Genomic DNA, 12,174 nt, shown 5'->3' with positions numbered 1-12,174 from the left:
TGAGAGCTCAAACACATTTCAGATATTTTAAATCAATTGTTCCCCATAGCACATTGTTTTATATCTTTTAAAACAAAATATAGTCGCAGTAGATTAAAGTCTGAATCGCTGCAGCTGTGTTTATTACAAATTGTCATACTGAGATATGCTCAGCAGTTTAACACCTCCACAGCTTTCTGTTCAAACACTTCAATATAATTAATAAACTGAATATTTAATGCATTCAAAACACAACTGCATGCAGCAAGTAAATAAATTAAAAGCATCATTATAGAGGAAATGAACTGATGTAGATTAAAATAACATTCATGCTACAACAAAGCATTTAAGAATGCAAGAGAGGAAGCAAGTTTACTTTTAGTTTCAAAGATGCACGATGTGTGAAACCAAAGAATATGAACCAGCAGCCCCCCCTCACCCCTTGCTCAGAGAAAGAGCAGTTTATCTGATGACCTACTTTGTATCTTTTGGTTCGAGCTTTTACTGTCAGCTTTACACTCATAGTCTGGACTGAAACACTAATGGAGTTGAGAGATGCTGGTCGTCTGCTTGTGGGTCTCATCTTTTACATTTCAGGTATCAGAGATCATTCATGAGTTCTTATGTAAAAATTCTTTGTTAATATTAACTTAAGAAAAAGGTCTTGTAATATTTACAGATGAGGAATTTTAGTTTAGATTAGTTTCTAATGTAAAGTAGTGAAAATTATTAAGTGATTAATAATATATTATTAAGATAATAAATATTATTATTAACTCCCTTCTGTTAAAGGTGTTAATGGAGGAGAAACCAGGATCTGTGCTTTCAAAGGTTCATCAGTGGATCTGCACTGCTCACATCAACATCTGACTCCAAGCAGAAAATGGTTCACTATAGGCTGGGATGGATATAAGTATGTTCAGAGTGAGCTCTCTGTGGATGGACAACGTGTAATGTACAACATGTCTGAAGAGAAAAACCCAACTTTAACCATCAATGATCTAAGAGAGAGTGATGCAAACACTTACTGCTGTATGAAGACTACAGACAGACCACAACACTGCTGGCTCAACAGCATTACTCTTCAAGTTGTTGCAGGTACAGTGACTTACTCATGAATTACTTTCCAAATGACATCATTGTATAAGTTGTTATCCATCATCCTCTCAGAGCTGCAGGTAAAGGTGATTCCTGCCACAGAGGGACAGACAGTAACACTGATGTGCAGCAGCAGCTGTCCTCTGACTGAAAAGCCTGCAGCCTACATCTGGTACAAGAACAGAGAGTTTCTCTATGAGGACTGGTCTCCCTGGTACCAAGAGCTGCTCAGCAGTGAGGAAGCAGTCACATACTCCTGTGCTGTCAAAGGCTACGAGGATCTCAGAGCCCCTGAAGTCTCCGTGGGTGAGTCATGATGTTTACTGTCCTACAAACCCTTCAGCAAAAACCTGTAAAAAAAGTTCTCTGTACAAATATTAAATCTCATTTCTTTTTGTCCAGATTCCATCACACAGACATGCTTCAGTGTGATTTATGCTTATGGAAACATTTGTTCTTATAATCAGACATCAGTGGATGAGCCGTGCACTATCACATACCCCAGAGGTGAAGTTTCCACAAACAAACTGTAACACTTCTCCAAACCTTTATATCATATTCGTTTAAACTACACAATTATGTGACTTAAATGAGCCGTACGATTATATCTAAATAGTGACAAGAAGTGTATTTATCTTCGATCGACAGAGGTTTATGTTCAAAGAGCTTCTTCCACCTCGGGATTTGTCACACTGACCTGTAACACCAGCTGTAATCTGACTGACCATCAAGCTGCCTACATGTGGTATCACAACAAAATAAACTATTATGAGAATCAAAATTTTTCAACACATAACTCTTCAACAGACACAGTGTCTTGTGCATTTAAAAGTCACACACATCTTCAATCTAAGAAAGTTTGTAAGTGTCAAATCTGTTTGGGTTTTTTTCAATTAATCATGAAATATAGACCAATCAAACAACTTGAAATCTTCCATCTATATTTCAGGTGTTCAGGATAAAAACTGCTGGAGAGTGAATTATGTCAGCAGGAGAATCTGTGCTCTGGAAGGATCTTCAGTGAACATCACAAGTGAATACTCACATCCTGATAACATGAAGCCAGAGTTTAAATGTTGGAGTAAAAAATGGAGAAAAGATAAAGTTGAAGTTGAAGAGCTGATTGAGGCTGCAGGTCGTGTGGAGTATCAGGACAACATGAAGAACCAACACATCCTGACCATCAACAACCTGAAGAAGAATGACTCAGGAGGATACACATTCAGATCCAACAAAGATCATGAAGGATGGACACAGTCTGATCTGCCTGGAGTCTTTTTGATTGTTACAGGTAAATCTAAACTCCTCACTCAGCAGACTTTACTCATTAATATTTTAATATGAGCAGTAGCGCTGGAACTATTCAGATCTTTCTCGGTTATATAACAACATTAAAATATTCCCTTACAATGAAAAGTTTGTTCTTAATTAAAAGCACGTAAATGCTATGAAAAATAACTATAGTTAAAATATCAAAAGTAAAAACTGGCATTTAGCTTGATTTAATATAATAGTTTTAATATAATATACAAATGGGTTTTTCGAAAAAGAAATAATTTTTGTAACAACTTTCAGCTTCAATTGAGGCATTTTAATAAAAGAATTACTTAAACGGTTCAGGAAATACAATCATATTTATACAGTCCCCCATTTTCAGAGGCCCAAAAGGGCACTGGATATCTGATAGCATGATACATTAAGCAAAGAAAGATCCGGAGTTTATTTCAAGTATTTCATATTTATTTACTAAAATGTTCTGGAAAAAAAAAATCTTTGGACAAACGAAATCAAGATTCATTTGTACCAGAATGATGGGAACAGACAAGTTTGGAGAAACGATGGCAGTGTTATGGCGTGGGAATATATTACTTCCAGTAGATCCAGGTCACTAGCATTCATTGATGTTGTAATTGCTAGGATTAGTAGAATGATTTTTAAAGTATACAGGGCTATACTTTCTCCTCAGATTCACCCAAATGCCTCAAATGCAATAGTGTTTCACAGTCCAAATGGTATCATGGGCTGGTTGCATGGCAGGCAGAGACACAAACACTCACTAACAGACAGACGCACACACAACATGAGGAACCAGCAACGTGACAAGGAACACTGGAAAGCTGGGAACACTGGGAAAAACAAGGCACAGGTGAAATAAGTCAGACTAACGACAAGGGAAGCAAAACTGAACACAACACACAGGACAAGAGACTAAAAAAACAAAACAGGAAAGTAACACTGAGACTGAAACACAAATTTAACAGGCCAAAGTAAACACAAAGATAAAACTGAGTAAATATGGGCAACAACAGAAACACAGACTAGGCAATGGGGACATAGGAGGATAGGAAAAAACCTGACAATATCTAACAAAGAAATCTTGAATACACAATTAGAATGACACCCTAACGTAAGCAAATGTAATATTTAAACTGAAAACTACTCAAAGTCAAATAAATGTTTAATTATATAACTGAAAATGAGGACTGGAGGGTCTGCCTGCAGTCAGGTCTCAATTAAAACTCATGTTTGGTGAATAATTCATGGGTTTCATGTCTTCCCTTAATACTATTATTATTAATATTATTGTTCAACGTTCCTCTTTCAGAGCTGAGAGTGAAGATGAGTCCTTCTGCAGTGGTGACAGAGGGTCAGAGAGTCACACTGACCTGCAGTACCAGCTGTCCTCTGACTGACAACACAAACTACATTTGGTACTTGAACAGTCGACCTCTGACCCCGAGAGAGAACCAAACCAAACATCTGATCCTAGACCCAGTCAGCAGGGAGGATGCAGGAAGCTACTCCTGTGCTGTGAAAACCAACAAAGATATCAGCTCTGCTCCAAAGACTCTCACTGTCCAAAGTATCACAGGAATGTGGATAATTGGAATTTCTGTAATAATTCTAGTTTCAATACTTCTCTTTTTCTTCTTTTTGATTAGGTAAGCAACACTGTGTTTGATTCAAAGTGACAACATTTAATCTCTGGCATGAACTCACTTATTTTACTGTTTATTACTTTCAATAACCAGAAAAAAGAGGACTACAAGTCAGTCTTCCACAAACAAAACATCAAACAATGTAGTGGAGGTAAAGATTACAGTATAGTTGGAAAACACATATTCATACTGAGTGATCTGTCTTACAGAGTCAAAGGAGTCAAATCTGTATTATGATGTACCGCTTTTTGTTCTCAGCTAAATCCTGATCCTGTGTGTGAAGACATCTTAGCTCAACTAAAGGTGGAGGATGAAGTCCTCTACAGCAAAGTCTACTTCTTCAAAAGTCACACAGATCCTCTCTTTTCCACCATAGAGGCACTTCAGCCCGGAGAAGAGCAGCATGCTGATTACACTGTGGTGAAGTTTAGACATAAAACAAGCTCTGATGGAGAATCTGTTGTTAATCTAACAGAAATAGAGACTCCACATGGCGTTGAACAAGCTTTTTAACACACCTCTGCAACTCTCATGTAAAATTTTTTGCATCACTCTTAAATCTTCATTTCACGTTACCTTTTTGCTGTATTCGACACAATTAGATTAGGCAGTTCGATGGGCTTCACATGTTACTCATATGAATGGAATAATTCATGGTCATGTAAATATTATGCTCATGTAGTTTTATTTTTATTCTATTTTAGCAGGTCATGTGCCTTTTGTCTCCCTTTTCTAACCGTGAGAGCAATTACACACAAAGAAAGGTTATTCAATATAACTCCTAGAACGAAGCGATACAACAACTGCAATATTTGCTGTGGGGATGACCCTCATGTGTGTGTATATATATATATATGCGCTGTTATAGCAGAAGACACTGAAATGTGGGAGTGTCACTGCATTATAGCCTTGAATTTGTCACAGTGCAGAATATTTAAGTCCAATTTGTTTTGCTTGTTTTTATTCCTAGAAGTATTTTAAACATGTCTGTACAGTTTTACTTTTGCTTATTTTAGATCTTCTATTTTTAATGTGAAGCGTTTTAAATTTTAAATGTTTTAGTTTGTTCGTAGACAATTTTGTAATATTCTATCAGACAGCATATTTTCAGAATAACAGACTGGTGAATAATCTGATGGAAAACTGGAAAAGCCCCACGCTCAAGATTGGTGGCATCCGGGCTTGACTGTTGTTGTAGAACAAGAAGAGATTGGACTGGAAACTTTTTTATGTCTTTTTCAGAACTGTACATTTAACCATTTCATTGCTGTTAGTAATTTTTATTTCATTGACGGCTTGTTCTTATATCATTATATTACTAGTGAATTTTGCCACTTAGCGCCTCCCTTTGTCACTTTTATATATGTATAAACTTATGATGTGTTTTTGTGTATATATGTAAACCTTGTTGAAAATTTGGATTTACAAAGTATGACAATTACAAATACAGATATCAGTGTCACAGTATAAAGACAAATAACCCGATTTAGAAATTAATTTATTTGTGTCGACAAGCAGAGATGAAAAGCTTTTCACTTGTAAACTCCTCACCCAGCACCCACACTTGCATGTGCATTGCTGCGATTGCAATCAGTTTCTAGCAGAGAGAACTGTGGTCTTTTTGCGTGCTAACTCAAAGATAATAACAGGGTTCAGTGGAAAATATTACTGAAAACATAACCTGCAAGCGCTAACCAAATGCCCATCTGCAAAGACTGCTGCTGAGATCATGTGCTGTGATAATGGTGGACCACAAACTGCTAAAGAGCAGAACAAGCTAGACTGGTGCTTAATAATGGTGATGTTTTCAAAATGGTCACTATTATTATTAATATTATTGTTATTGTTATTATTCTAACAGGCTGTAAACATGCCTTGTAAAAATGTTTGTATGAGCATTTTAACTCTTGTGCCATTTTTTATTGCACTCCATCAGGTTTGAGCAGGAGAGTTATGATGAATACATAAATACAGCATATATACATAAATGTAGAGGAATAATATCAACACTTAGAACAGTTATTGAAAACTGAAAGTTACCTGAACATCTAAAATATTCAGCACAAGACAACTAAACCCCATTGTTCTTCCTGCAGACAACAAAAGAACCACAGAGGAAGGACGTTCATGTTTACTTTCTTTTCTTTTTTTCCTTGCCTGTCCTGTCCAGCAATCAGAATTACTGTCTGAAGCCCAAGAAAAAGCCCAACAGATTTATGTTCCCAAGTGGATGATTTCCGCTTTTGCTGTCCAGGTCCACTTGATAGTAATAGTTTTTATAGACAGATAGATAAAATAGAGGATTTTTTTTATTATGAGTTATGACAATCAGAACAGATAGGACAGAGGGAGAGGAAAGAGAAAGAAAAAGGAAAGAGAAGTTTGGAAGACAGTTAACAGAAGGAGAGGAGAGATAGAGAGAGAAAAGACACTGAAAATCTGCTTCAACACCTGCTGAAAAAAATGAGCAAAAAAACAACAGCAGGGAAACCACAGCAACAACCAACATATGCAAAAGTAACCGTAAATAATAAATATTAAATGTTACTGAGCAGCATACAGTACTAATAATGCATTATGTGTTTAGAGGCAGCAGTCGATCAAGATACTGTGCATCTGTGAGTACCTGTTTGTACACCTCTGTGTGTAAGAGCTCTTGTGTTCATAAGATTTCTCCATCTAAATGTCTAATAGTAGGTGTAGGGAGCCATATGCCCCCAGGACATGAAGCAGGCATGGAGGAGACCCAGACCCCAGACATCCAGTGCTTTCTATGCCTGCTAAACATAAAACAGTCATGTCAGTCCTTCTGTTTTTCCGTCAATTATGACCTGTGAGTTAATCGTGTCTCTTGAATATTTAATGTCAACTTCATGCTTGCGTACTGGACTCCAACCACCATGTTGCTGACAGATTTTCAACACGTTTCTCTTTTTCATCTTCTATATTTATAAAAAAAGATAGCAATAACCTTAAATAAATTCTAAGAACAGAAGAAAAACAAAGATACCTGTGATAAAATTATGAATCAGTTTACTAATGCAAGTTTCTATTAACCCTCCTGTTACCCACATAGCAAAATTGGTATGAATCGGATCTGGCCCACACGATGTGCTTACACATGGCCGACATACCGTACCGCAAAGAATGACGGCCTTTGGTGGCCCAGAACAATTTCAGCTCAGGCCCCAGATGTCAGCCTAATGTGTAACTTAATCAAGCCATGTAATAACAACATGTGCTGGAACATAATAGTGCAAAAGTAACATGAAGAAACTCTGTTCAGACAGTGAATGGATTGATTCTTATATAGCCCTTTTCACTATCCCGGATTACTCAACGTGCTCTATACAACATGTCACATTCACACACTTTCTCTAAACTGATTCTTCCTAACTACATTCATACACATTCACACTCTTGACATGCAGACTGGAGGAGCCGGATCGAACCACTAACCTTCCAATCAGTAGTTGACCTGCTCTACCTGCTGAGCTACAGCCACACAGTGGTAAACCCTCACTAGGTTTTGGATAAAGTGTACACTCACAAACCTGTCAACCCTGCATTTGAAACGTTGGCTACCATAGCAGTATGGTATTGAAACATGGCATTTGGGTCTTCTAACTAAAATAGGAATATAGGAACATAAATAGTGCCATCATTGCCAGACCTGGCCCACATCTGGTTGGCATACACTCTGCCATGACACCAGTCAGTCAGAAGTGCCAGCTTGATGCCGGATCCGGGCCAGACCTGTTTTCTGTGAGCCTGGGCCACATACACCAAACCACAATCGGGCCAGATAGGGCATGCCATCACATAAAAAGTGCCATCTATGCCAGGCCTGGCCCATATCCTGATGACATAGGTCTTACCATGCCAGAAGTCAGCCGGCAGAGCTGGCTTGATACCAGATCTGGGCCAGACCTGCTTGCTATGTGGGTATGTTCGTTTCTCAGGAACACCGATGATGTTCCTGGGTCAATATGACCACTGTTTTTGATCTACCTCACTGTAGCTCTAGCAGCTGGGGTCCTTGGCATGTGCTGCCTCCGTTGTATATGCAGTCCTACAAGCATTTTCCCCAGCTCCTCAAGGAAGATGCACCTCTTCTACAGCTTTGACATGTTCCACTCAGGAAAGATCTCCATCCAAATGACAAATGCATTGTTCGATCAAGTTGTAAAAGATGACCAGTGGCCAGCATGCAGTCATTCGCTTGGTGCTGTAGGACCCTGTGACTTTGTCTAAGTTGTCCAACCGCCCTTTGTAGTTTAGGATCATAGTTGGTTTCTGGTCCTCTCATGTGCTGATTTCACCTTTTTTGTGCAAAGTGCTCATGAGCACAAGACTTTTCCCCTTTTTGGGGCAATAATACACCAGGGCTGTAGTGTCTGTGAAGGCAAATATGGAAGACTGAGGGGTCTTGTTCTTGGATACAAGCAGCTCAGCAGGGAGTTCAGCCCTGTTCTTTTGGGCTGTTCCAACCATAATGAGCTTTCACTTCAGAAGCTTCTAAGTTGTAGCTTGTGAAAAAAATGTTTTGCCCCCTGAGACCTTGTCCCCTGATTCTTCTCTGGGGCTCCTCCAAGTGGCTTTCCAGTGTAAACCTGCATATTCAGTGCACAGCTGGTGTTTGCACATGCTGCCCAGATTTTTATCCCATATTTGGCTGGTTTGGAAGGCATATATTACCTAAATGGGCAGCAACCTCTGAATGCCACTGGCCTTTCATCCACTGTGACATTTGGGCCTGGGTTATAGAGTAGAGGAAGTTTCTTTACCCACTTGTTCCACAGTGTCCTCAAAGCTCTCTCTCCCATCTGACAGTCCTTGTCTCTCGATTATCAAATCAGATTACTCTGGAGAAAATGTGAAAAGTCTTCACAGACAATGTGGCATGAAATATAGCTAGGCCTGTAGCTGCATCCCACAGATTGGCTGTTGATTCATTCTTTGATTTATAGACACCAGCCAGGATGAGGACTCCCAAATATACATGTAAATGCATTTTATCCAGCTCTTTCTACTTCTCCCTGAAAACATGCCTTCCTTCTAATTTGTTTTTTCCAGAATGATTTTCTGTGTTGATTTGGGCATGACAAGCTCAAAACCTGACTTGATGTCTGTCACACAAGTCACTGCCATCGTAGTGGGCCCTGGCACTGTCGTTATTATGTTTTCTGCAGACAGTTTTGCCTCAGTCATATTTGGGGATGAAGACCACTGAATTTCACCATTTTTGGATGCAAATGCCTTTCTTGGAGGAATATGAATAGCAGCTTCCTCATTTGGCTCATAATCACAATCATCAGACTCGGAATTGACATCAACATGGTCTTCATCTTTAGACACATCCTCCTCTATTTCACTGTCATGATCAAAGATGAGTTCCAGAGCCTCCCCGGATGTCATCTATTTATTTGCTGCTCATTTTGTAAAGCTCTGACATGTATGTAGCTGCAGAGTGTAATGTTGGTACGACCCCCTTGCAGACAATATTTATTTTATCATTTTGCTACTTCCATACTAAGTGCCCAGTCAGTGTGGGAACCCACAGGAACCTTTTCTGTTCCCATGGGCAAACTTTATTGAATTTGGGTGGAGTTTACCCACAGGAACAGAAAAGGTTCCTGTCAAAAGTCATAACAACACATGCATTCTTGCACTTACAAATGAGGTCACTGACCCCTTTAACCTCCACTTTGACTGCCAGGTCAAATTGACCCATTCCTAAACCATAAAGGTCTCATTTCAAAATATTCTCATATTTTCATTTAAAAGAAAAGAAAAATGGTTAAAAGTAAAAAAAAAAAAATTAAAAAAAAAACTGTAGTGGAGTACAAATATACATTTGCACAAAAACAAAATAACACACACCCTGAATTTTTACTGTCAGAGCTGAGAGTGAAGATGAGTCCTTCTGCAGTGGTGACAGAGGTTCAGAGAGTCACACTGACCTGCAGTACCAGCTGTCCTCTGACTGACAACACAAACTACATTTGGTACTTGAACAGTCGACCTCTGACCCCGAGAGAGAACCAGAACAAACATCTGATCCTAGACCCAGTCAGCAGGGAGGATGCAGGAAGCTACTCCTGTACTGTGAAAACCAACAAAGATATCAGCTCTGCTCCAAAGACTCTCACTGTCCAAAGTATCACAGGAACATGGACACCAGCAGCTGCAGGAGTTTCTGCAGACCTAGAAAAGATGAAAATGTCATTCAGGTAGACAAAGACAAAGTGGTTTATGTAATCTCTGAGGATGTCGTTTACAAGGGTCTGGAACACAGTGGGTGCATTAGTTAGAACCAAAGCCATGACCAAATATTCTACATGATCGAGGTGGTCATTGAGCAGTGATTGACCACCGAGGTGGTTATTGAAAGCTGTTTTCCATTCATTGGCTTCTCTGATTCTCTGGAAACATGGAGGGAGGGATTACTCCAGCAATGAGGGATTCCCTGTTGTATTTCTCCATAGTATCTCTTTAGAGAGTCTGTGGAGAAGGGAAGTGGGAAGTGGAGCACCTGGGAGTAAATCTCAGGGGGTTGGGAAGCGCACCTGTAACCGGAAGGTCGCCGGTTCGATCCCCGGCCTTTCTGTCCTGGTCGTTGTGTCCTTGGGCAAGATACTTTACCCTACCGCCTACTGGTGTTGGCCAGAGGGGCCGATGGTGCGATATGGCAGCCTCGCTTCTGTCAGTCTGCCCCAGGGCAGCTGTGGCTACAACCGTAGCTTGCCTCCACCAGTGTATGAATGTGAGCGTGAATGAATAATGGCATTGTAAAGCGCTTTGGGTGCCTTGAAAAGCGCTATATAAATCCAATCCATTATTATTATTATTATTATTATATGGGTGACATCGCGGGAATGAAAGAGCGAGATCTTTGCTGAAGATTTTCGCTAGATCTCTGAATACTGAGAGACACTCACTGAAGGAAGTAAAGGGGTCGGGTGCAGAAACACAGAACAAGACACAGGGCAGCCACAAATGGAAACACAGAGTGGGGGGAGAGATGACTACAGCTACTCATACTGAAACCAACATACTGTACTGTAAATCACAGGGAAGTCATTCTTAGAACAGAGATAAACAGAAAGCAAAGACTCTAAACAGCAACTCAAACTTTAAATTGTGAACTAAGAATTCAAGACTGCAACAAAGAGTCAAACAACAGGAACCATTAGAAATCATGAAGAAGGAAGTGATTTTAGTGCTGTTAAATCTGTCTGCAGTTTGTCAGCAGACACACTCACAGTAAACACTTTGTGTTCTGTTTTAAACCTTTCCTGTAAAACTGCTATTTATTTTTTATATTTATTCTACAGACATATCAGACAACTGCCAGCAAAACTGCTGCGGGTACAGTAGCTCTAACACTATATCATTAACTTAATACGTCATGAAAAATCCATGCAATTTCATTATTTAGATTATACATCTCTACAGAGCTGCAGGTCAAGATCATTACTCCCACTCAAAATAAGAACACAGAACTATGGAAGTTTTTTTCATACTGAAAGAAAAATACCATCTATAACACCCATACGACTGCGGGATAGTCAAAGTTCCAAGAAAATATCTTGAAAGTTTGAGTTAATGCATCAGCTGTCCACACATTGAACTTTTGTGCAGTAATTAATTTTTTTCACTGGAGACATTCAGAGCTGAAGAATGTGACGGCACCTTTCTTCATGTTTGCAATACATTGGTAACTCACTGAGGCTGTAACTTTTTGAGTGCACGTGGATCTGTGCCATCACATTCTGGGTAACAATGAAATGATGTCCATGGGCAGAGCTAGCAAGAATTTTCAACTTACTAACTCAAAATGTAAAAAAACTCAAAAGTTGACTTGAAATTAGGTTATGAGTTATGGATGGCCATTTTATAGATGAGGAAGCAGTCATGAAAAAACTGGTGGTGGTGAACTTTCTTATGCCTCCTTTCTGGATTTTGTTTAAATTTGATTAAAAAAACAAAATAATGTAAAAAATAAATCAAGACATACAAAAAAATAAAAATATAACTTTGCTCCATTTTAATACCTACATGAAAAACACCTTTCCATTCATGGTCATTTCAAATATGGTCACCCTTCAAATATGAAATTTTTAAGTGCAGACAAAAAAAAGTAAATCCATATGTC

The 12,174-nt window shown here is 39.0% G+C and overlaps 1 protein-coding gene across 1 annotated transcript; it reads left to right on the top strand.

Moving 5' to 3' along the window:
• The first annotated feature begins 491 nt into the window (after positions 1 to 491).
• Positions 492 to 5,067, top strand: LOC106097283 (B-cell receptor CD22). Its single transcript, XM_019360583.2, has 9 exons — positions 492 to 576; positions 772 to 1,077; positions 1,150 to 1,383; positions 1,480 to 1,584; positions 1,726 to 1,938; positions 2,027 to 2,368; positions 3,683 to 4,019; positions 4,110 to 4,167; positions 4,275 to 5,067. Exons 1-9 carry the CDS (start codon positions 522 to 524, stop codon positions 4,527 to 4,529), a joined length of 1,905 nt encoding a protein of 634 aa, XP_019216128.1. The 5' UTR covers positions 492 to 521; the 3' UTR covers positions 4,530 to 5,067.
• The last annotated feature ends 7,107 nt before the right edge of the window (positions 5,068 to 12,174 follow it).

Source organism: Oreochromis niloticus, linkage group LG6 (genome assembly GCF_001858045.2).
Source record: "Oreochromis niloticus isolate F11D_XX linkage group LG6, O_niloticus_UMD_NMBU, whole genome shotgun sequence".
Taxonomy (NCBI): Eukaryota; Metazoa; Chordata; class Actinopteri; order Cichliformes; family Cichlidae; genus Oreochromis; species Oreochromis niloticus.
This window is presented reverse-complemented; position numbering and strand designations above follow the sequence as displayed.

Coding starts and splice junctions, on each gene's coding strand:
- LOC106097283 (XM_019360583.2), top strand. CDS start 522: ATGGAGTTGAGAGATGCTGGTCGTCTGCTTGTGGGTCTCATCTTTTAC. Junction 577..771: donor TCTCATCTTTTACATTTCAG/GTATCAGAGATC, acceptor CTTCTGTTAAAG/GTGTTAATGGAGGAGAAACC. Junction 1,384..1,479: donor AGCCCCTGAAGTCTCCGTGG/GTGAGTCATGAT, acceptor CTTTTTGTCCAG/ATTCCATCACACAGACATGC.